This window comes from Perca fluviatilis, chromosome 24 (assembly GCF_010015445.1).
Source record: "Perca fluviatilis chromosome 24, GENO_Pfluv_1.0, whole genome shotgun sequence".
Taxonomy (NCBI): Eukaryota; Metazoa; Chordata; class Actinopteri; order Perciformes; family Percidae; genus Perca; species Perca fluviatilis.
Window position 1 is genome coordinate 13,425,248 of NC_053135.1, and position 25,734 is coordinate 13,450,981.

The 25,734-nt window shown below is 39.2% G+C and overlaps 1 protein-coding gene across 23 annotated transcripts in view; it reads left to right on the plus strand.

Annotated features, from left to right (window-relative positions):
- dmd (dystrophin) overlaps window positions 1-25,734 on the plus strand; it is a 470,394-nt gene that overhangs the window by 209,037 nt on the left and 235,623 nt on the right. For 17 of the 23 annotated variants that reach the window (XM_039793561.1, XM_039793552.1, XM_039793539.1 and 14 more), the window contains 11 exons: window positions 431-532; window positions 3,920-4,027; window positions 4,154-4,333; window positions 9,307-9,476; window positions 10,470-10,505; window positions 11,851-11,974; window positions 13,926-14,004; window positions 15,665-15,777; window positions 16,825-16,953; window positions 17,206-17,214; window positions 22,954-23,146. In XM_039793561.1, coding sequence (XP_039649495.1) covers window positions 431-532; window positions 3,920-4,027; window positions 4,154-4,333; window positions 9,307-9,476; window positions 10,470-10,505; window positions 11,851-11,974; window positions 13,926-14,004; window positions 15,665-15,777; window positions 16,825-16,953; window positions 17,206-17,214; window positions 22,954-23,146 — 1,243 coding nt within the window. The remainder of the gene's footprint in view (window positions 1-430; window positions 533-3,919; window positions 4,028-4,153; window positions 4,334-9,306; window positions 9,477-10,469; window positions 10,506-11,850; window positions 11,975-13,925; window positions 14,005-15,664; window positions 15,778-16,824; window positions 16,954-17,205; window positions 17,215-22,953; window positions 23,147-25,734) is intronic. The other 6 variants (XM_039793545.1, XM_039793567.1, XM_039793554.1 and 3 more) reach the window with 3 other exon arrangements.

Here is a 25,734-nt window from a genome sequence, read left to right on the forward strand (position 1 = left end):
CTTTCAGTAGTTAGTTATAATTCTAATATAGGCTATTTAAGAAGGGGGGCTCAAAGATGACCACATAATGATGGCCAAAGTTCTCACCACTTTTTTTTCAGCTGAAATCAGCTGTTTGGAATTATAACTTTATTTTATTGATCAAGATTTTCTATATATTTCAATATTGTTGCTGCAAAAATGCACCAAATTTGCCATCATTCTGTTTTGAATGTGTTTTTTTTAGGTTTGTTACCATTTGAACAATGTGCTGCAGCATTGTGAATGAGAAAAGCGTTCATGGATTTTGGAAAATGTAGACATTGAATGCATTTGGTGTAAAAGCAATGAAAAATAATTAACAATTTACTCCTACTGTGTGTGTGTGTGTGTGTGTGTGTGTGTGTGTGTGTGTGTGTGTGTGTGTGTGTGTGTGTGTGTGTGTGTGCAGGTGCTAGGTGACCGCTGGGCTGCCATTTGTAGATGGACAGAAGAACGCTGGATTCTACTTCAGGAGATTTTACTGAAATGGCAGCACTTCACTAATGAACAGGTATGGGCGTTTTTTTTTTTTTTTTTTTTTTTTTTTTTTGTGTTGTGTGTTGTGTGTGTGTGTGTTTGAGGAACTGAGGCAGTATTACAGCCGTATTTCCTGCCTGTATAATGAGATTAGATCATCCAGATTGTGTCTGCTCCTCCATTCGGCAAGCTTTAAGAAAAATTTAAAGCTGAAACATACTTCATATTCATGAAGGGATAATAACAAAAAGACGGAATTATGTTCTGAAATATCTAACTTTGGAAGACACCACTTGATTTGTCTAAGTCAGACTATTACCTTCCAAAAAAAAAGTAATACATTTTTGCACTACAAGTGTAAGAAATATAGTTTATATTCCACATTCTATTGACATTTTATTTAACATTCCTATCAGCCTCAGCTGTACTTTTATGTTTAGTGCTAATCAGCAAATGTTAGTTGCTAACATGCTAAACTAAGATCAGCATTATATAGCGCTTTTCGACCTCGCCAGACAATGCACTTTACAATTGGCCTTTCATTCACCCATTCACACACATTAATACATTGATGGTGGGGGAGCTGGCCGGGATGGGCAGATATGTCCTGCCACTATCCTCGGGCCGGGCCGGGCCCTTGATCAAGCATTTGTCTTTTTTTAATCATTACTTTATTAGCCTAATTGGGTGGGGAGAAAGCTATGCCTATCCAGCTTCTCCCGTAGCTCTGGGTATATGTCCTATACTGACTTGAGTGTGAGGTAAACTGTGCTAAATCGTGTCTCCGCCATCTGTAGCACTGTCTTCGATAATTTTGCAACCAGGCCAGATTGTTACAGATATTTCACAAGTCCTTTAGCAGCAGATATGGTCTTTCCTATATTGGCGCGTTGTCGGCCAGTGCGTTGGCATGCAGACCGTGCCGAAGGATAGTAGCCTATTAATTAGGTGATCGAGACAAGAAAGTCTCTTATATGGTTCCAGGGCTTTGATTATGTTGCTGCCTTAATCTGTTAACCACAGGTAAAAGGAATTGTAGTTGAGAACGTCAGTTGTAACGGCCCACGTATTAAAAAATTGTTGTGTTTAAATCGGGCTCGGGCTTATAATTACAGTTAATTTATCAGGGCGGGCCGGGCTCGGACACGATGTGCACGGGCTCGGGTAGGGTCGGGCTTGATTTTTTTGGGCCCGATCTAAGCTTTAGCTGCCATGCAAGGGGTTGGCCTGCCATCTGGAGCTACTTGGGGTTCAGTGTCTTGCTCAAGGACACCTCAACAGGAGAAGCTGGGGATTGAACCGTCAACCTTGTGGTTAAAGGACTATACTTCCTGAGCCACACCCACCCAGTGTAACCACTATACCTGCTAAACACCAACAGCATGTTAGTATGCTGATCTTTAACTTCATTTACACCTACTGTCAACAAGAGTTTATGTTATCTGTAATTTGTATAAATTGAGAAGATCTTAATATGCAAATTAGTTAGGCGGGGCTGGCAGATTTGTCAACAAACGTGTCAAGCAATTCCATGGACGGGCATCATTCATTTTTTGCAAGGGCAGACTTATAGCTACTTCTTCTACTTGAAGCTTTTGCCGGACTTGCTTAAACTAGCGGGAATAGGCAGAGTTAGTTGACGTTTCAACCTGCCGGATGGATTGTTTTCTCAAGAATGTGTCTGCTCTGCCCCCCTGTCATGCTATGTCATGTATGGATTGCATTTACACCTGCTTGGATGTGCCAAGATGTATGGTGTGGCTGACCCTGTCACATAGCGATCACAATACATGCATTTTTTCTCATCCAGATAAGATATCCAGATATAATGCATGTCAATGCCAGGTGAAAATGGAATGTCAGACAAGGCATTAAGTATTGATAATGTGGTACCAGTTGGCATTAAACTCATAAGATGAGGCTCATTGGCATGTCAATGTATTTGCAAGTATTTGGTCATAAACCAACGTACTGGACAAATTAAAACATGACCTGATGATGGCACTGGACAGATTCCAGTCAGGTGAGAGTTCACATAGACCATTGTGACTGTTTAACGTAATCAGAGTTTCTCTTTCCTTTATTGGTGTCTTTGCAGTTTATATTTTAAGCCACAGCCGACTTTGTAAAGGAAATTAAGTGTCTCATGATATCCAATTTGCTCATGTTCTGTTATTAATTGAGGAAGCTAAAATCACAACATCGGATTATACACGATTAACTGATCAGCCCTAATTAAAAGCCCAAAACTGGATTTGCTTTGCCGCCCTTCGGGTCATAGTCACCCTTAATTTACTGTTTTATTTATTTAAAAGAAAAAGACAATTTAATGCTCTAACATTGGCGCCACTTGAAGAGAAATCGATTCAAATATTTTTTTATAATACAGTATATCTTTTATTACAACAAAGCAGTGACATTTTAAGAACTTGTATTCCTGATATTTTTGTTCAATAAAATGTAGATAATTCAGTTTTTGTTTGCTGGACTTGCTGTTTTAAAGTTTCTGTGCATACTGTATAATTTTACATTACAAATGTGTGACTAGGGGCCTCAGCGGCCCATTTGATGAAGTGTGATTACTTAGTTACACAGATAAGTACGTATTCATCATTAAATGACCTCTCCATTGTGTTTTATAATGAGGTAACAATGGCTGCAATGGCGTCGAGATATCCATAAGAACCACATTTAATTTTATTAATTATTCAAAACATCAGGAAATACATTGAATTCAATTTCCCCCCGATCTCTGGCTAAACACTTGTTCAACTAGCACCCCAGGCTCTGGTTGCAAATGAGCTGTCCGTGCACTGATAACAGAAATATCACCTTGTGATTCTGGGCAGAGTGAGAGATGCTGTCAAAGAAAATAGGCCTGAGGAGGATGCTGCAGTCAAGAGCTGTTTGTACCCACAGGGCACCAACCCCCCCCAAAAAATTTTTTTTTTTTCTTCTTTTTTTTTTTTTCTTTCCTTTTCTTTTTTTTTTCCTTTATTTTAATGCAATATCTTTCCTTCTTGTTTCTGCAACAACACAAAAAAAAATTTCCCCCCCCCCCCTCCCCCCCCTCCCCTCTCTCCTTCCCCCTAAAATTCTTCTTTTTCTATCTCTGCTAATTGGATTTCTCTCCTCTGCTTCTTTTCTCTTATTTCCTCTTGTTTCACTCCCTTTTCTTTTCTTTTATGTTCCTCTCCTCCTATTATTCCTCATTACCTCTCCTCTCCTTTATCCTCTTCTTTTTTCCTCTTTCCCTCTCATCTTTTCTTTCTTCTCCTTTACACTCAACTACTCTATTCCTCTCCTCACTTCTTCTCCTTCTTCTTGTTTCCTCTCGTCGTTAATTGTCATCTATCCTCTCTCCTCCTCTTTCCTCTCCTCTTTCCTTCCTCTGTGCTTCTTTATCCTCCTCTCCTCACAGTGTTTATTTGACTCTTGGCTGACTCAGAAGGAGGAGCTGGTTCGCTCCATCAAGACCTCCAACCTGAAGGACCAGCCAGAGATGGTGGCCTGCCTCCGCCATCTTGCTGTGAGTCTCCCTGTAACAAGGAGGTGGAATATACGTGAAGTAGTTTTCATCCAAGTCCTGTAAAGAAAACCGGAACGCCTAAATCCCCATCCTATGTTGCGTGTGTATGTATGTATGTTCCACCAGACGGTGAAGGCAGACTTGGAGGTGAAGCGTCCCACCATGGACAAGTTATGCTCCATGAGTCAGGACCTGCTGTCCAGCGTCAAGAACAAAGAGGTGGCCAGCAAACTGGAGGCTAGACTGGACAGCTTCGCCCAGCGCTGGGACCGACTGGTCCAGAGTCTGGAGATGAGCAGCTCCCTGGTACACAACACATACTCAGTTGGGTTTTACAACCTTTATATACCAGGTTGCTAAGGATTTGTTTTGGTGTATTAGAATTGGTGTAGAGTTACATTATTGTATGCACTTGGACAGACTGGTCGGGATATGCTAAGTTGGTGCTGTGGCTGGAGGTTGGGGGAGATGGTTAGCCTCTACCACATGCGGAGCAATGCAACTCCCAGTTGTCCTACATAGTTGTATTTTGTGTAACTGTTGTGAAACAATCAGATCAGGATAGTTTTGTGGTTTCAATCCTATCATCTACTGGCTTGACCCCTGTGAGTAGATTCTGAAAGCGATGGCGAGCTTGGAGAAAAAAGCAACACGAAGCAGGGTTAAGGTTAAGTTTAATGAGATACACAAGGATTAGGGCTGGGCGATATGGACCAAAAGTCATATCCCGATATATTTTGGCTGAATATCGATATACGATATATATCCCGATATTTTTTCCGCGAAGTGAGAGCAAATGTTCAGTCAAAGCCCAAATCAAATATGACATGTCACAAGTAGTTTCATAGAAACAGTTGCAAAATCAAATAAATAATAAACCGGTTTCTTCACCTGGTTCATGATTAAATGCTCAGCTGTTCAAATAACAATAAAATGTAAACCTAAATACTGTATAACAGGAGTAACTTTTTTGAAATCAAAGCTCCATAGGCTATTTGTGATTCGTTCCAAAGGTCAATTAAGCTTTTGATATTAATATAATCTACTTTGTTCAAAATGTAATGCCTCATGCCTGTAAGCCTAGGTTATAGTCCCATTCTTCCACTTGATACTGCTTCCACTTAAGTAAACTAAAAGATGAACTATCGACTACAAAACAAAGAAATTTATTATGATCGGTTCACAGATCTGAGTTCAAACGGAAACTTCACCCTTCTGAACTAAGAGTTTCTGCTTCAAGGTGAAGTTTAAACAGACTGAAATGTCCAGGCTCATTCCTCCACTATTTATTTCTGTATGTATTTAAGCCGTTATATGTAAGTGCAGCTGAGCTCCAGATACTGCAGCCGCGGACGGGCGGTGGCTTTGCCCTGCTCCCGCCGCTTTCCTTCCGCCCCGCCCGGCAAACTTAGTGGAACTTTCCGCCGATATCGACATACAGTTCGTCCGGCGACGTGTAAGATCTAACGGTCACAACTCTGTATTTGGCTGTTCGATCTGGATCAGCAGGGACCGCGAGCGCAGGCTGCATTGTTTTTGCCGGGGAAGAGAGGGCCCGCAGGCGGGCTCTCCGCCTCCCGCTGCGGCGGAGCTCAGCGGAATTGTGGTCGGCCGCATATATAATCATAAAACACATTGTCACCTGTTAAATGTTATCCATGCTGTTTGTTCTTTTCATTTCCTCTATCCGAACATAATTAAGCAGTACAAAAGTCCGGCATCTTTAGCGTTGATCTGAATGCTTCGGACCCCTGTTCCAAGATGGCGGCGGGTTTTGACGTATGTTTAGAACCTCACGGCGACATATCTATGGGAGCAAGGATCACATTTGAACTATATCGATATATGCGATATGGTCTAATTCCATATCTCATTTAAAAATATATCGATATATTTGTTTATATCGATATATCGCCCAGCCCTAACAAGGATATACATTCTCTAACAATCGCGCCATTCATTTAGTTGAGGTGTAGTTAGATAAGAGAGTCAGGATGGGAGGAAGGATTGTCCCAAGCTCTCTTCACACAGATAGGAAAACAGTGTTTCACTCTAGGATACAAATAACGACTTTTTTCAAACCTCTCACAGAATGGAATGAAACATTATTAACAACACTAACATTTCAAATAGAAAGCCTACATGTTGATTAAATAAGGACTATGTTATAAGTAATTTCATTTTTTTAATTAACTTGCCCAACACTGTCCATCAACATGAGGTTGCCAGAGAACCAGAGGACGTTGTGTCCAGCCAAGAAATAGTTCCAGCAAAGTTCCCATAAAACAGCAGCTTGTCGTTTTTGTACAGATTAAACACATGCAATATACATGTTTGATAGTGAAACTAAACTTAATAAACAGAATAGCTGATTCCCTCTACTTTCAGTCTTTATGCTAAACTAATCTGATAGACCCCCGGCTCAATCTCTATAGATCTCATCAAACTCTTGACAAAAAAGTGTATATTCCCCAAAATGTTAAACTATTCCTTTAAAATAAGCAAATGTCTTTAAATGAGCATAAACCTTCCATTGCCACAAATGGTATTCCCCCGTAAGAAAAGGATTAGCCTAGGTTACGAAAGTGTGAATTGGACATGTAAGTTAACTTCATGGGTAAAGGTAAAGTTTAGCCATAACAACTTTGTTTTAGCCTTTAGCCTATGGTCTGGTTAGGTCAGTCTGGCAGCTTTGGTCCTGAGGGCTGAGAGTCTGGTCTACCAGCTGGCTGATAGCACTTTATTTCATTCACTCAATGTCCCAAGACTTAATCAGTTTGTGATTAGGTAGTAGAATGAAAACCAGCAGGAAGTTGCAACTTAAACCAAGATTTAAAAAAGAAAGGGCTGATTAAAGAATAGCAGATTGAACAAAGGAAGACAGTTAGGATTAAAGGCAGTTTAAGTGTTACCAATGTAGACAAAGGCTATCAAAAACTGAACCACATGCCTTCTTTCTGTCCCCGTTTCCACCTGGTAGTAAAATTTGATCTAAGTGATCCGATCACAAGTGGACAACTCTAAGTACAGATGAATTTTTTCTTTCATAAAATGCCCCCGAATTCATTCATTACATTCCTGCTCTTATGTCGTCTCCTTTTGTTATTTATTAGTCTCCACAGAGCTGCGTAAGCCGGCAAACTGAAAGCAGTGGCTGTGAAACAGTTTAATTTCTTATAAATTCTTCACAATAAAAGCCCCCCCATTATTGTGTTTCATCAGCAGTTATGTTACAGGACTCCTATAAGCGAACATAACAGGAAAATAAAGCAGATACAATATATAAACTAACTTAAAACCACAGAGATTCAGTTAGAAGCTACAAACGTGCTAAGAGCTGACCACACTGAGACTTTTAATGAGACTTTTTTTTTTTTACTGTGGTTTTTTCAAGTCATCGCGTTTTTTATGTGATATTTACAACTCACATTTATAAACACACACACTCACACATCCAGACTGTATGCACACGAAAATGATGTACATGTTTATTTGCATATAAAGTGGGGAAGTGAGATCCGATCACAAGAGGTTACTTAAGACGCATTTGAAGACACATTCTACTGCCAGGTGGGAACACACGTACCGAGAGCTGTCCAATTGTGATCCGATCACTCAGATCCAGGAACAGGGCCTATAAGACAAGTCGTAGCTTCTCTTCTTCTATTCTTAAATAAGAGTCAGTGTGCTCTGTTCTAATTTACCAAACTGGTCTGTTTTAGTTTATAGCCTACAGATGACATTAGGTTACATTTGTCCAGCTAGAAGAACACTGCTGTGAGAGTCCTGGTAGCTGCAAGTGTTTGGCCTGAGGGACGGAGAGAAATAAATGTACTGGCTTGGTGAGAGAGGTCCTTGAACACCTAGAAAGGTTTATGTTACACGCCACAATACTGACAATTATGTGTGCAATCCTTTCATGATTGCACTACCCTAAGCAAACACACAGTGATGGCAGAGGTGCTTTCAATCAGCACTGCCATACAATTATCGTTCTTCATCACTTTGTTTGATTGCTCAATTTTCACTTCTCCTTGTTGTTCTCTTTCTGCAACTAAACAAACTCCTCTTAGTTTTTTATCATTGTTGTTACATCTGTGTTTTTAGCTAATAAAGACACTGCACTGTAATGTTACTTTTAGTCTTGAAGCTCTTTGGAGAGCGTCACACTGAGAATTGAGTAAATGCTTGTAATTATTTATATTATAGGTTTGCAAAGGAACCTTTATGCCCTCAAGTGCCCCTTCTCAGGCAGCCCTTTCTGTACTCAAAATTAAGCTTTAAGCTTGATATCCATTTAGACATAAACATAAAAATGTAGTTAAAATGTCACTATTCTTATGTGGTACCCCCTTTAGGAAGCACAGCAGTGGAGAATCAAATGTGGAGTAAGCCACAGCTGTAAATAGTCCACTGAAAAAAAAACACTATTTCCTCCTGTTTGAGTCACTAAAAACTATAGTGAACAGTTTTAGGAAATTACTGAACCTTTGTTTTAATTAAACTAAACTAAACTACATATTTCTATTTATAATACACTATTCAAAATATATGTAAACTCATGTATGAACTGAAATATTAGAACACAGATAACATCTGATAACAACATAAACAATTTACCAAAGTTGCTTCACCATCCGTCTTTCACTCCCTCTCTCAATCTCTTTGTCTCTCCCTCTTTCTCAATTACATGTCCATTATAATCAGTCAGATAAGTAGCAGATTGACCTGTGCAGGCACACACACTTCTGCTGCGAACACACACGTTCCCATGGAAGCAAGGCTATCGCATCTTGTACTCGCTACTTAACTGTCATTAGGCTCCTCTTTGCTGAAACAAACCTACACACACACACACACAGACACACACACACACACACACACACATACACACACACACACACACTTTTCTCTCTAATTTCTCTCTCTCATTTATTCTTTTGTGCAGTTACACAGAAATCCCAAGTCGCTACTTAACCATTTCATAGTTGTCTGAGTACACACACACACAGACAGACACTCATATTCACATATGTAGCTCAATGACACTGTTGCACTCTGTGTGTGTGTGTGTGTGTGTGTGTGTGTGTGTGTGTGTGTGTGTGTGTGTGTGTGTGTGTGTGTGTGTGTGTGTGTGTGTGTGTGTGTGCAAGACTGAGAGTGCGTCAAGTGGGGATTTGGGATCTGTACGACTTTGACAGATCCTTGTAAACTGACATAGCGCCTGCTGTTGCTTACAGTTTGTCTAAATGTATTGTTTGGTGCGTGCGCACATTTAGCTCTCATCGGCTGTCAGCGTGGCCCAGCAGTCTGAGCTGACCCACTCTGTCACAGCGACCGTTACCAAGGTGACAACAAGGGAGAAGGTGTCAGCTGTGCGCCAGACCCGAGAGTCACCGCCACCACAGAAGAAGAGACAAGTTGTGGTGGATTCTGAACTCCGAAAAAGGTAGGTGTGTGTTTTCTCACTCACTAGCTATGTTTCCATCCACAAACTCATGCGAATAAAGCTGGTGAAAGTGTGTTTCCATCCAACAGCTTTAAAGCGAATAAAAACCTGTTCGTAATGACGTCACCTGCTGTTTTGCGATTAAATTGGTCTATGGAATTGATTTGAGACATTTTAAGGTGTTTCCATTCATTTTCGCACTGAATCGCACAACATTCAAGCAAACATTTGCGAACAAAGTTTTGCTAGACAAAAGTAGTTGTTGTTAATATTAGAAGCCAAGGAAGCTCCGATGGGCCTTTGGCCGAGGATCTGATCCAGCTCATCAAAAAGGTGGAACTTGCCTTTTATTTTCACTCCGGCACCGCTGCGAGACAACTCTCTTTTTTGAGACGTGTATCGCTGTTTGAGCGCCTTCCATTTACTCCGGAGGACGTCCCATGGCTTGTCGTAACCTTTGTTGGTCATTTCCTTCGCGAGTTCCTGATAAACGATGGCATTTCTTAGATTTTTGCTATCTAAAATAGCCATTATATTTTCCTCGTAAATTAAAATCAAAAAGTCTCTTGTCTCCTTGTTCGTCCACTTACATCTGTCTTTGTTGACACCCGTTGTGTGCAAACAGAGCGGAAATACTGGGCGGAAATGAACTAAAAGTTTGTCTTCTTCGTTTTGTGGCAGGTTGCAACCATAAAATGACCTAAAACTTAGTCGCAATTCATTAATTTATTCGGCAAATAACGTTTCCATCAGCGTTTATCGCATAAGCCGTATATCGATCAAGATAAAATCAGATGAGACCGAACGTATTTCCTTTGAGTCGATATTCATGAAATTCAATCGAATTTTACTGTTTCCATAAGGCATTTTTCATTCGATATCACTTAATTCGGATAAAAACGTGTGGATGGAAACATAGCTACTGAGGAATTCTACTTTGAATAATTCTTATAACATCCAAAATTTCTTTTCTAACTTATGTGAAATGTTCAGTTACATGCACCCCTTTCTACTGTCTTATCTCAGCAGGTAGGTGATCAAAATTAGGCTACTGCAGATACTGATAATAAGTATTTGTGACGGTAATAATAGAGAATAGGTATTAAAGCAAGTGACCTTAGAGGAGGATCTGTTATGCAGTGGTGGAAAGTCAGTACAGTACTTTTTTACAGCTTCAAGGAACTGTATTGCGTATTTCAATTTGACATTTATAACCCTGATGATGTCATAGTGATGTCATCAGGGTTGTCTCAGCTTCTGCTTGAATACTACAAATGTATAACAGAAATCCAAATTCGGGGAATGTTTGAAAGAGAGGAAGTTTGAAAGCTGTAGGTGTTTAATAGGCAGGGAGTTTCAAACAAAAACAATATATTGAGTTGGGTAATGGGAAATGTAGAATCCAGTGTTTTGGGGGCTTTAGTCTTAGGGACTAAGGCTGCTTTCACGCTGACTTTACGTAAGACTGACTCAAGCAAAAAACTGCATTTTTAAATCTGTCTCTTGGAAATCCGCAGCTTTATAGATGTGTAATATGGATCTGGAGTACTCTTTTAAGAAAAGGATACGAATGTTTTTTCCACCACTGCTGTTATGTTAGTTTTTAGTGATTACATAGATGACTTAAAAGCTTGTACTTTTAGGCTACATTAAAGTTCCCATTGATTAATATTTTCTGGGACATTATATGTAGGCTGTTCATTATTACATGAGGTCAATTTATTGTGTACGATGGTTAAGATATTTGGTTTGTTGCTTATTAATGTGTCGGTAATGTAAATGTCCAGACACAAAAATAAAACTATTCATTGATTGATTCATTCAATAATGTTTTAATCATGTCAGTAAGTATTAAAGAAATATTTACTAAATGAACATGAAAACAAACTTCTCACAGTTCTAGACCTTGATTGGCTGACAACCTGTCTCTAACTGAATGAGGTAATGAGGTGACTCTCCATGTCTGCCTGATTGAATGGAGTTGAATATAATGTATAATTTAATGAGGAGAGCCAATCAAATCCAAGTTTTGATGTGTTGACTAAAATGAGTCACAGACTTCGTTTTTAACAGCATCTAAATATAATAACTTTAAATGTATTTAATTACATTTTTATTTCTACTTTTAGGGTACTATGTAGAGATTCAAGTTGCTGTTTAAAATACATGTGAGGAAAATGCTAAATCTGACTTTTAATGTTATCAGCTGCAGTGAAGTACTAAGCAATCAGCAAATTAAATCATTTAGAGTTAACAGGAACAATTAAGGATGCAATCATAAAAATGTACTTTTTATAGAAAGTATCTTATGTGCTCAACAATTTAAGCACAGCAAGTAATATTGCCAAATGCATGTTTGTGTTTGTGTCATCAGGTTTGACGTGGACTTCACAGAGGTCCACAGCTACATGACCCGGGGCGAGGCCATCCTACAGAGCCCCGAGTTCTCTGTGTCACGCAAGGACGGCAGCATTCAGGAGCTGCATGACAAAGTCCAGGTAAAAGCACTGTATGTGTTTCATGCCCAGTAGACCTGTGATGCTGAAATAACAAGGTTCCATCACACAGGTGGGTAAGTAATATTCAGCAGACACAGAGCAACATTATCATTCATTTGGAGTTGTGTTTGTGTCCAGGTGATGAATATATGTCCAATATTCACTCTATTTTTTGGTCTGTACCAACTAATGAGAAAAATATCCGTCTCTTTAGCTGCTAAATGCTGTGTTCTCTAGGTAGTTTCTAATTTTGTTTGCTATTTGGTGAAGCGTTGCCAACAAATTTAAATGGAATGTAGCTATATATATATATATATATATATATAGTATATATATATTTTTTTTTTCACCACAATAATAATTATAATATTATACTTTTCAGCGCTTACATAGACGTTTATTATGTTCCGTCTCACTCAATATTACCTAATCCAATATAAAAACAAGCAATGCACAATGTCTGAAAAAAACGCTATTCTTTTTGAAGTCAACATAAAATCCTTGTTAAGGCTGTTGTGGCTCTTTCTGACAGAACCTGTCATTATGCTCACGCTTAGCTGTCATGCCAAAAGAGAAAGTCGTTCTTTTCTAAAGAACTGCATTGATAATGCTTTGTTTATGACGTCCATGGTGTTAAAATGTGGACTCTCTAGGTGTGCTAAGCACTGAAATAATTGTCCTCCATCCTACGCCTATGGTGCATGCATTAACACATACTTTGATGGAGAAAATCCAGACACTGTAATAAATTCACTCTTGTAAACTCTGTATTTTGAAAAAAGAACTTAATTTGATTAAAAATAAAAGCAAAGGTGAAAGAGTTCCCCAGACAAACAATGGGGATCAGTGATTGGTTGTATGCACATTCACAGTTCGTTCACGTTTCTGTTTGGCTGCTCATTGGTCATAGTGGCCTCATCACAACAAGTGACCGCTTTCACATTACACATAGTAATTCAACCCATTGTTCATATAAAAATATTGGTCTGAGCCTCTTTGAATTAATCAAATTAAGCATATATATATATATATATATATATATATATATATGACATTTTGTAAGTATTGAGAGCCAAAGCTTAACATTAAATTCAAACACTGTACTAATTCATTTACCATATTGTGTTTTCTAAATTGCTTGTTATTGACTCAAAACTTGCTAGAACTTGAAATTAGAGGCAGTAAAATCTTTATATACATTCACAAAAAAATCCCTGAATAGATAAAGCTTAGAAATGGCTCACATAGCGCTGATGCAGGGTTTGTTAATGATAAACAATTAAAGCTGTAGATTAGGCGCAACAAAAACTGTTGTGACTGTTAGTCCACATTTGTAAATGTGCTGACAAATCATGAATAATAAATTGGTTTAACAATCCACAATCCACTGCAATCCCCATAAACACTGTATGAAGCTTTTAAGCACTGTTTGTGAACAACATATAAGATATAAAACTTAACTACTGGCATTACAAATAATGCATGCAATTGGATAATAGATGCACACTCGTGAATTTTACTGTATGTAGGCAGATTCTTCAAAATGTCCTCCTGATCTTGGTTGCCTCTACATACTGTATAAATCGTTTAAACATACAGTAGTAAAAATATTTAATTCATAAACTGTAATGTATACGCCAACATAGTATATACAAGGGAGCAATGCTCAACTACACAAGACTTCCAGATAAACAGTAAATGGCACAACAAGTATAGTGACTTGAAGAACCAGCACTTTAGAGTGGTTCTCAACCTGCCAATGGGGGGGGGGGGTTACAATGTATTAAGAAAAAAAGTTAATTAATTATTAATTAATAATAATTCTCCTGCTATCTGCCTATCGTTCTTTTTATTTTGCTGCCTCTTCTTGTCGGTTTCTTGTCCTTTAATTTCCTATCTCCTACTCTTCCCCATCACTCTATCTCCCCACCTCTCTTTCTCTTTGCCAAAGGTGATAGAAAGAGAGCGGCCAGAGAAATACCGAAAGCTTCAGGAAGCAACACGCACAGCGCAGACCCTGGTCGAGCAGGGTAACGTGCACTCTCACACTTACACACACTCATTCACATGCATACACACACACGCACGCACACACCCTGTCTGTCCCCATGGCAACGTCTCCACCTGTCCCACCCTCTCCCCTTGTCTCCATAGAAACACTGATAGAGAGAGGAACAGACAGAAAGAGAGAGATGTTTCTTCTTGTTCGTCCTCTCCTCTGTCCTTGTGCAATTGTTGAGGCTTCTGAAACCAGAGAAACACTCAATTTATACTTTTCACTTTTACTGCTCTAACCACTATCCAAACAGAACATGCCAGAACATTACTCAACTTAATTGTGTGTATGTATGTGTGTGTGTGTGTGTGTGTGTGTGTGTGTGTGTGTGTGTGTGTGTGTGTGCGTGTGTAGTAGAGATTTTATTTATCAATGCCTTTGTGTGCAAATAATCAATTACATGACCTGGAAAAAATCTTAATAAAGCTTATGAATAAAGCTTCAAAAACATTACCTCATTACAAGCAGTAAGCATTGCCAGGAATTCAATAAACAAACAAGCAAATTTTTAAAGCTATAGTGCGTAGTTTCTGTCTCCCCCATGAGGAATTCGAAGTAATGACAACAACACTGTCGGCGGTCCACATGATACAGCCTTCCGTGATTGCGCACGCGCCACCACCCCTCCTCCATGCAGTTGCTAGTATGCAAGGAGGACACAGAGGATTAAAAAAACACGATGGACTCTTCAGAAGAGGTAATTATCTTCACTAGAGCTTCTGCGCCGGACGCCACAATCTTCTGGACATAGTCCTACTGAGAAATACAACAAGTTGTGTGGAGCTGATGGTCTTAATTAGCTTTGTAGCTACTCATTTGGCAATGGCTTGAATGTAACGGACGTTCATTAATATCGAAAGGTTACGCACTAAAGCTTTAAGTAAAAAAAAAAAATCTTAAAGAATGGTGTTATTCTATATTATCGTCATTATTAACAGTTCCCATGAAAAGACAAAGCCAGCAATGTGTTATTTAATCTCTCAATACTTCTGACTTCCGTCACCTGTCTGTGACCCTCAGCTCCATGCAAAAAAACAGCATCAGCCAAATGCTTGACATGTACTGTAAGTGGAACCTAATGGAGGTACGATTACAGGAAGAAGAAGCAATCTTGAGACATGCAAGCCAGGATGCTGCCTCCAGGTCCAATTATCATCCAACCGATGGGCTTCAGTTTGCCCTTTTAGAGGCAGGAGCGTGAATCCATCTTTGTACAACTTTAGCATTGATTTTTCCCTCCTGGAACCTCTTGGAGGTTTTCATTTTCCGGACACTGGACTTATATGTGTCTTTTAAATTGGCTATTTACATTTTAAAAAATGACGGCAGTGAGCGTGAATGCACAGTTAGATGTGTGTATGGGTCCCTGTGTTCAGTGAGCAGGCCAATAAAATGTTTTTGAAGCTCACATTTTGTGCAGAATATTGATGGCTCACCTCACCTCTCCTACAGATGACATTCACTACTTTTTGTGTTCATGGAGTGAGTGTGTATTTATGTCTGTCCCCTATAGAGAGGCCAGTCATGCCCATGTGGACTGTGAAGCATGTATCATTGAGTATGTATGTGTGTGTGTGTGTGTGTGTGTGTGTGTGTTTGACAGTCCCCTCTCTTTCTCTGTATGACCCCCCCAGAAGGGAGTCGTGCTGATGACATTGCCCAGGCAGCGGAGCAGCTGAACCAGCGCTGGGTGGGATTCTGTGCCCTGTTGGCAGACAGGCTGGCATGGCTGGCTTACCAGACAAAGGTACACACACATACAGTACATGTTTTTCTTTTCTTTTTTGATTGCAGTTGCCTAATTAATCTGCACTCACCAAGTTCAGTATTATATAAGTTATGTTTGTAGCACCTCGTCTTTCTCAAATATACCACTCCAGAAATTGACAAAAACAGCTTTTACATGAGCAGCTGCACGGACATCTTTATGGTATTGTAAAATTTTAAAGCTGTACTCCAGCTATTTAGTATTATAATGTTGAGGATTAGAGACAGATTTAAAAAAGAATCGTGCAGCAGGGACTGAATTATCCTGACTTTTTAGTCCCTAGTATGGGTCAAGCTCCACAGAAGAGCCACAGAAGCTGCATAGTACTCAACATGACTCCTAAAGTGATCTTGAGGTGTAACATTTTCCTTTATTTTTATTGATTTGTTGTATTATATATTGAAGCCGTTTTACAGTTCAGTGCCCAGTGGCATGTGAAATAGGCATGACCAAGTCTTAGTGGAATTTTTCTCAGTAACAGTATATGTGTAATTGTTTTTTGTATTATTATATTGTCTGCTATAATCCATCATATGTGTTCATATTTATGTGGGGAAAAAAGGTTTAAAAAGTTGTTTTAGAATGTCTAGTTGTTTTCAAAATACTAGTTTCTTAATTTTGTCTGCTTTAATGAAAGCTATAGATAGTAATGTGACAAATCTTTCTTGTATTGGGGACAGGATGCTCTAAAGATGGGCCAATAGGTGTCACTATAAACCATGTTTTTTCTGTACTTGAAACATATGGTGCATACCGTATTGCCTCTGAAGGTGTCCAAGAGGCAAGTTAAAATAGCACAAATCTACTATGCATATACCCAGGTAGAGTTAGAATTTCAATGTGATATGACTCACTCTCAGGTTATCACAGGTACGTCATTCTGACTTATCATGCAGCTCTTCTGCAAACTAGGAAAGAGTTTTTTATGAAAGAAAACATATGCTGTGTGGGTGTTTCCTTGTGTCTTTGTGGGAGAGGCATTTTTCATCTTTATTCAAAATGTGTTACTGTGTGTGTGTCCTGCAGGTGCTGGTCTTCTACAGCTTATATGAGCAGTGTGAGCAGGCTGTGGACAGCAGTGAGAACTGGCTCAAAGTCCAGGCACCCCCATCATCTGAACCAGAAACACTCAAAGTACAACTGGACCGATGCCAGGTGACTGACATTTTTTTTTTTTAGCCTAAACTGTCTCCAGGATGGTGTGATAAACATGGCTAGTAAACATCACATAAGCATTTGATTTTATTTCGCTTTTATTTATTTTTTTTAAATCCCTTTGTTATTGTTAAGCTATATTTGTTTGGTTTCATTTTCATGTATTTCACATCTTCATTTCTTCTTAACAGTGTCTTTATTTATTTGGCTTGATTGAATGTATGTCTCTTTTCATGCATCTGTTTGTCACAGCACTTTTCTGTAAGTATTTGATGTTATTTATTCATTAATTCCAACACAGACTTAATGAAATATACATCCTTACTATTTTCCAATATGTTCTTCGAAAACACCTGCACCTACTCTTACAAAAATGGTGCTAGCAAAGAAAATACAGCTACTGTTGGGTTACTGTTTAGTTAGCAACTATCTGCAGAATAATTTGGAAATATTGTCTCTACAAGTACTATGAGTAGCTTTGCTGAAGCAGAGGGAAAAGCTAGCTTGGGTCTTTTCAAATTTTTACCTGAAACTACAACATTTTTTGTTTACACTTTTCTGTTGGTGTACAGATTAAACAAACAAGATATAATGTGTCAATTAATAAAATGTGAAGGTGCTGGTCATCAATTTTTTATTTTTTTACTTTGGACAAAGACAGGCTAGCTGTTTCCCCCTGCTTCTAGTTGCTAGGCTGCTAGGCTTCTAGGCTGTGGCAGTAGCTCACTCATTAGGGAGTTGTGTTGGGAACCGGTGCTTTGAGTCCTGTACAGACTAAATAACAGAATGTGGACTATTAGCTAGAGAGATGCCATTTCACCTCCTGGGCACTGCAAAGGTGCCCTTGAGCAAGGCACTAAACCGTTCCCCCAACCGCCACGGGTGCCTGTCCAGCAGTCGCAGCCCACTCACTCTGACATTTCTCCATTTGTGCATGTAAAAGGACTTGAGCATGTGTGTGTGTATTTCAGGCCTATGTGTAATAACAACAGAGTGAAAATTGTAATTTTAATAAAAAGTATAAATTATAATTATTAATTAAACTAGTCATAGTAGTAGTTTTGATCTACTCTGCAAACTGTGCGGGAGCACGGAAGAGTTGAAGAATAGAGGCAGAGGGGGAGGCATGTGTCATCCTACTCCTTCTTGTAGCCATAACTCAGTCAGATGCCATGAGACATTTTAGATATGTTTAGATTCACTGTGACTGTGACACTGAAAAACTCCTTATTTACACACACACACACACACACACACACACACACACACACACACACACACACACACACACACACACACACACACACACACACACACACACACAGGTTAATTTCCATATCACCTAAACAACAGGAAAAGAGAAGTGATCTGGAAAAACAAACTTCTAAAAGGAGAGATGTAAGGATGGGATGCATAATTAACGTGAAAGAGATGACATAAGACAGAAAGGGATGTATAGGGAGGAGTAAATGCCACAGACATAAGAAAAGGGAAGAAAATGTAAGGAAGATAGAGATAAGTATATAGATGAACATAGAATGAAGAAAAAGAGAGAAATGAACAGATGTAGCAGGGAGAAAAAAAGAGAAGGATATCTGAAATTCTATTTTTCTTCGAAGATATGTCTAGCCTCCACTGCAGACAGATTTACACAATGTTTCCCTCAGAAGTGCGCCCACACGTTTTCACTTGCATTCTCCATAGACACAACTGGAGAATGCCCACTTGCTCCCACATATAAATACTTTCTGAGTTCATATCTTTATATTAAACAGGAAAGACCTCAGCGAAAATAAAATATTTACTGAAACGTTTAGAACAACCTTCCCGACAGCAAACCATGCTGCTGTCAGCTTATGAAAATCTATTCTGTCGAGGTTAAAAATGGTTGTGTTTTTTAACATTATTCATGAAGAAAGAGTGTGTCTCTTGGCTTTAGGCCAGAGTGTTAACTTACTCAGTGTTACAGGGGGATAAGAATGAGCTGCATTCAAAGCCTTCACCACAGGATAGTTAAGTGAATATTAACCTTACCCTGCCTGCTACATCGTGCAACTCACCTGGACTGATCCTCCTCACAATTTGAAATTAATGAATTCCTTTAAATGATAAGTCTTGTGATATTCTATATTTTTTTGTCAACTAATCTTATGAAAATACCCTATTGTTGTAACCATGCACTGGGTGACATGTTCCTTCATTACTATGAATGTGTGTGTTCAATTTGACTTAATCCCACATACACCATCCTGCTGCCCCAAATACTCACTACATCACTAAATGTATGTACTGCTGAAAATAGGCCGCAACAAATGCAGTTTTCTCCTGTTTGAGTAACGCTTGCTAAAAACTTAATAGTTTGACATTTTGGGAAATTGTAGTCCCAAATTTGCTTTCTTGCCTAGGGTTAGATGAGAAGACTGATACCACTCTCATGTCTGTCCATTAAATATGCTAAAGCCTGCAGCGTAGCTTAGCATACAGACTGGACGTTTCCAGTGTCCTATGTTCCCAGGGTCCTATATTCTTTATACAAATTGGTAAGGGCTATCTTCACAGATCAAATTGCCAACAAATGACAGGAGATGGATGCTTCAAAGGCAGTGAATGGTGAAAATTTGTGTAACCACTGCCAAATGTACAGCCGGATTTCACAGAAATATGTGATATACGTGAAATACGAGAAATACGTACTCCTAACACCGCATTACGTCGTGGTGGCATGTAATGTGTAATGTAAGAATATGTGATCATTTTACATATTTTGTGTGAGATCAGGTTGCAAATGGGAGGTGTTTTGTCGTGAGAGTGATTAACCTCAAAGGTTAACTGAAACTTTACTGATCTGAAATAACATCCTGTTTAGCTCTGATGAAGGTTCATGATTTCAGTAGTTTATGTAGCTGGTACACAGACAACCCAGGCAGCTCAATATTTTTAATCAGGCCCTCTCAGTCTATTACTGCCAGTTTTACTGATACTACCACAACTCTGTGTCGATGTTATCTGATTACATTTAACTCTACAGCTGTCAGTCAAGCTTTGGTGGTAAAATGGGGTGTGATTAAAGTTATTGTGTGTATGTTTGTGAATTAAAACACAAAAGTGTAAGGCACAGATTAAACAGCGTATTTGTTGGCTCTAACGTAAACTGCAATCACTACTATTGCAGCAGAAGTAACCCAACATTCCAAGGCCACAAATTAGCATAAATATACTATAAAATAAAAAAATAAAATAAATCCACTGTGTAGTATTTTCCCTAGAAGCGAGTCCTATGCTATTAGAGTTTATGGCTAACTACAGCGGCTCTGGACAGCTTTTAGTTGTATTTTGGGAAGTTTACAGTCCAGCAACACCAGCCAATGTTACCATTAAATGTGAAGGAGAGGTTCAGACTTGCAGAATGATGCGGAGAGGAGAGGGCAGCAGTTCGTATGAAGGAGTTTAATGAAAACAAAGAGAACAATGCACGTAAACAGGGAAAAATCTGGAAACAGAAGCACAGGGAAACTCCAGGAACACAGAAACACAGGGAAACACCAGGAACATAGAATGCAGCTGGCACAGGCAGAGAACTCTCATCACAAGAATGATGATGAACCGACACCATACACAGAAAGCACACGGACTAATTACACAAGGTAACGAGGTTAGAAACGAGGGACAGGTGACATAAGGGCTGATGACAAAACAGAAAAGTCCAACTCAAACCAGGGAGGGTAAAGGGAGGACAAGGGAGGAAAAACAGTAGCACTGGAACAGGTGACAGCGAGGCTCAGGAAGTGGTGACAGCGGGGCTCAGTAACTGGTGACAGCGGGGACACAGGGACTGAGGACAGCAGAGGCACAGGGACTAAGATCAACCACTTGGGGCAGGAGTCAACCAGGCCGTCTACTGGACACCTGGGGCAGGAGTCGGCTGGGCCACCAACTGGACACTTTGGGAAGGAGTTGGCCGGGTCACTGGGCAGTGCGGGCTCAGGGTCGCTGGGCAGCGCAGGCACTGGAGCGCTGGTCAGCAGCGGGCACTGGAGCGCTGGTCAGCAGCGAAGACACTGGAGTGCTGGTCAGCAGCGAAGAGCGCTGGTCAGAAGCGAAGACTGGAGGGCTGGACAGCAGCGACGTCTCTGGGGTTAAAACAAGGGACAAGTGACAGGACAGCTGATGAACAGGTGGAACACATCAGAGGCCTGTACTACGATTTATACGGATTTATTTCAGTTACTCGGCTTCACCTAACCTAACAACCGTGGTCCCGCATAAGCTGTGTCACAACGGTGGTTAACAGCTAGTTCAATCAACCCAGGGTTTCCCAATCCAGCCACGCGTGCGTTCACATAAAAGAGGCGGTGTTTGCACAGCATGACCAATCGCAAACATCAACCAGAGCCACATATTTTACATAAGAAGAGCCAACTATAATCCTGCATAAATATGAAGAATACAGACACGGTTTTACAGGCAAAAAGCAATCCAGTCGCTGCTTCCTAAAACAGGAAGGAAAGCTGGCAAAAAAAAGCCGACGCTGTAAATACGTAGGCTAACTCACAACGCTTATCAATATCACTTCCCCATCAGTCAGGCACAAGATCTGATCATAACGTACGTGAAATGTCATTGCTGTAGCCTATTATTTCAGTTGCAACCCTGGCAGTGGTAAGCCATTGTGAGAGCCAGAGATGTTCACAAGTCATTTTTTGGAAGTCCAAGTCGAATCTCAAGTCTTTGAGCTCGAGTCCAAGTCAAGTCTCAAGTATTTTGCCACAAGTCCAAGTCAAGTCTCAAGTGTCTGTCCATCTGATCTGTCCCTAAAACTGTATTGTTAAATCTTATGAATTCAAAGCATGTCCTGTAGCTACCATCCAGTATACCTGTATCCAGTATACAGTATCAAAATCAGTTGTAGGAAAAACGGTTTAGTAGTGTTGCGTAGTTATTTTGATAGAAAATAAATTTGATATGGCTCATTGGGGTTTCACTGATTTGCTTGCAGTGGTTAAAAACTAAGCATGTGGGCACACAGATAGCTCAGCTGGTAGAGCGGGTGCCCATATATAGACGTTTACTCCTCAACGCAGTGGGCCCAGGTTTGATTCCGGCCTGTGGCTCTGTGCTGCATGTCATTCCCCCTCTCTCTTCCCTTTCGTGTCTTGTCCTGTCAAATTTAAGGGCCTAAAATGCCCAAAAAATAATCCTTAAAAAAAACTAAAAAACAAAGCATTTACTGTTTGCCCCTTGACTTCAATTTTTAAAGTTTGGCAGCACCTGCTTTAAAGGACTCTTGTTCTTGTACAAGTCAGCTGGAAACATTAAACTTCAGCAGGAGACAGATTTTTCAACCAAATCGACCTACAGTTGGCCTAAGTATGTAGCAAGCTAAAGCTGATAGAATCAGCCAGAGATAAGTCACCATTTCAGCCGACAAAATCAATGGTTGCCAGCTAGAAATGATACGATATGTCTGCTTTTGTCTCCTTCTGTCTGAAATCGAGGACCTATTGGTTTGACATTAAACCCTTGGTTATAACTCCAACTTTTGCTTTTTACTGTGGTGGTAAACACAAACCAGATGTTAAACAGTATAGAAAAAAAATATTCAACTACACACTGTTCTGTTCTTCTCTGCTCTTCCTATATTGACAATGTGATTGCAGTGATTTATTCCTGTTCTCTCTGTATAGTTCAGGAGGAAAAAAGTCATAGCTACATTTTTTGTTTTGCTGAACTGATCCAGTTTCCTGTTGGTAGTGTATTTCTACATTTCTGTATAATACAACTGCTTAAGCATAAGGCAAATGGAATGGAGCTAAAAATGAAAAAGCAATACTTATACAATAATCAGTTTTTATTGTATTAGTGTATACAGAATTACCATTGCGTTTTTTTCCCAAAATCTCCATGGTGACAGATTTGGCCTGTGTGGTTGACTAATACTCTCTCCCTAATCGGTTCATTCATGATGTGACCCCCCCCCCCCCTCCCCAACTGTCCTGGCAGGAGGAAGTGGCTCGCCTGGCCTCCCTGCTGCCTCAGGTGGATGTTTTGGAGAAGCAGCTGAAGGAGCTGAAGGAGGCAAAGGAAGGGGAAGAGGACCCTTCAGCCTTCCTGGATGCCGACATCAATGCCCTCAAAGAGCACTACCAGAAGGTCCTGGAGGATCTGAGGGCGAGAGAGAGACAGTTACAACTGGGTGAGAGAGGAGATATGCTGATTAATTGAAAAAAACGTAATCCCAGCAATTCAGTTCAGAGTTGACCTTTTTCAGTACACCTCGTGGTCCCTTTAGTTTAAGTGGCCTCTATTTTCAAAAGTTGGTGGGTACCCTTTGTTAGAGTAAGTGCTTACATTTTTTTCTATTTTTCACTGGCCAGGAATTTACCAAAAATAATTTACTAAAGTAATAAAATATTACCAGACAATATTAAAATTCAGCAGTGAAAGCTGACTCCGTTCAAGTCATTTCAGCTGTTTTCTCAATACAGTGCACACTACTGGTGGAACAACGGATCATATTCATATTTAGTCAGTACAGACTGATACATAAAGTTGAATACAAAGAATTTAATAATAAATAAAATAATAAACTATATACAGTACAGGCCAAAAGTTTGGACACACTTTCTCATTCAATGCTTTTCCTTTTCATGACTATTTACATTGTAGATTCTCACTGAACTCATCAAAACTATCAATGAACACATATGGAATTATGTAATTAACAAAAAAGTGTGAAATAACTGAAAACATGTCTTATATTTTAGATTCTTCAAGTAGCCACCCTTTGCTTTTTTTATTAATAAGGGAAAAAATTCCACTAATTAACCCTGACAAAGCACACCTGTGAAGTGAAAACCATTTCAGGTGACTACCTCATGAAGCTCATTGAGAGAACACCAAGGGTTTGCAGCGCTATCAAAAAAAGCAAAGGGTGGCTACTTTGAGGAATCTAAAATATAAGACATATTTATTTCACACTTTTTTGTTAAGTACATAATTCCACATGTGTTCATTCATAGTTTTGATGCCTTCAGTTAGAATCTACAATGTAAATAGTCATGAAAATAAAGGAAACACATTGAATGAGAAGGTGTGTCCAAACTTCTGGCCTGTACTGTATAATAAATAATAAAAATAAACTAAGCCCCATTCCATTCCAAACAAAAGCAAAATACAGTTAGCAGCAGTAATTGACCAAGTTTAAACAATGTTTTACAGGACATTTAAGGTAGCATGCTCTGTGAATTAAGCACTCAAATCTCCTGGAATAAGAGTTTATACGCGATAGTAGAGAGATGAGAGGAAAGAAGAAAGAAGAAAGAGAGAGATGCAACAAAGGTCCGTGGGTGCTCCTGAATTGCTGCTTTGCCCAGAACAAACATCAGGCTCTTTATAGCCAATACCAATAATCAAAGAAATGCCTGGATTGGCTTTGATCTTAATCCTGTAGATTGGCTCAGGACTCAATTTAATTTTCATCCCAGGGTGTAGAGCATCATTTAACTTACTAGTATGTAATCCTGATAAGTACCTCGTTATTTGTAGTTGTGCACACAGGAAACAGTTTAAACCTATCCACCACCTATCACAAGTGACCAAAATGGCAACAATTTAGAAGGCACACATATTCCATCCTACCAGTGAACAGCATTTCTGAAACAGATTTCATAACTGAAAGTTAGCAGCACTTTTTTGAATTGAATTTTTGAATTTAATTTTAATCAATGTTACAGTTCTGACCAATCAGAACCTGGTAACAAATTCAAGACCAACCCTTGGTATCCATCCCTACTTACATTACATTGGGATGACAAATGCATTAAAAAAGTTTATACATTTTATAAATTTAAGTTTTATAAATGTAAAACCTTCCTGGGTTTAAAATTAGTAAGACAAAGAGTAAAAGTTGTTTTTTTTTTTTTATAAAAGTCTCTTTTATAATGGTGGTCTATAGGATAATGCTTTTGGGGCTTTTTGGGAGGTAATACTTATCACAATTAGATTTTGATTTTCCTAATTCTCTCTGAGGACCTACAGGGCTCTGACAGTTCCCCCCGGTTATCAAGTAATGCTGCAAAGTTTTTAAGCAATCTTCATTCTCAGTTAAGAGGAGTCAAGGGAAATTTCTTTGAAAGGCTCTAATTTTAAGGACTGTGAGTATCATCCTGATTAAGATTATCTCTGTGAAAACAATGACAATGAGACTTAATGAGATAGAAAAAGAAGCTAAAGGCTGCAGCCATTAAGACGAGAAAAACTAAATCAGGCAGATGCTGTTAAAAAAATGAGAGCAGATAGCTATTTATATCAATGAGGTATGTAATGATAGAAAGAAATGAGAAAACAAAAGATATAGCTACTGACATTGAGGAGAACGATGTAGAGGGTGGGAAGAATGGAAGAGAGAGAAGAACAATGCTGACAGCCAAGCAGAAAAACTACTTTTTCACTCACTCAGACAGCTTCTTCCATCGTGCCACACACTGTGCTTTTCTCACCCACACTAGGGGTGAGAAATCCAACACACATATTCAACAACTTGGCCATGGATGTATCTACGATATTGTTAGATATAACATGTAATAATATATTTCACATAATTATTACTAAATAATATTACTACATTAATATACAATCACAATAAAATACAGAAAGAAGGTCTACAGCCATGCTAGCAGCTGTTTAAGGCTGTACTTGCCCTAACATCACCTAATATATTTACAATGACAATGCTAACAAGTTTAGAATTTATAAGTTTACATTATGATTTTGAGCTGTTAA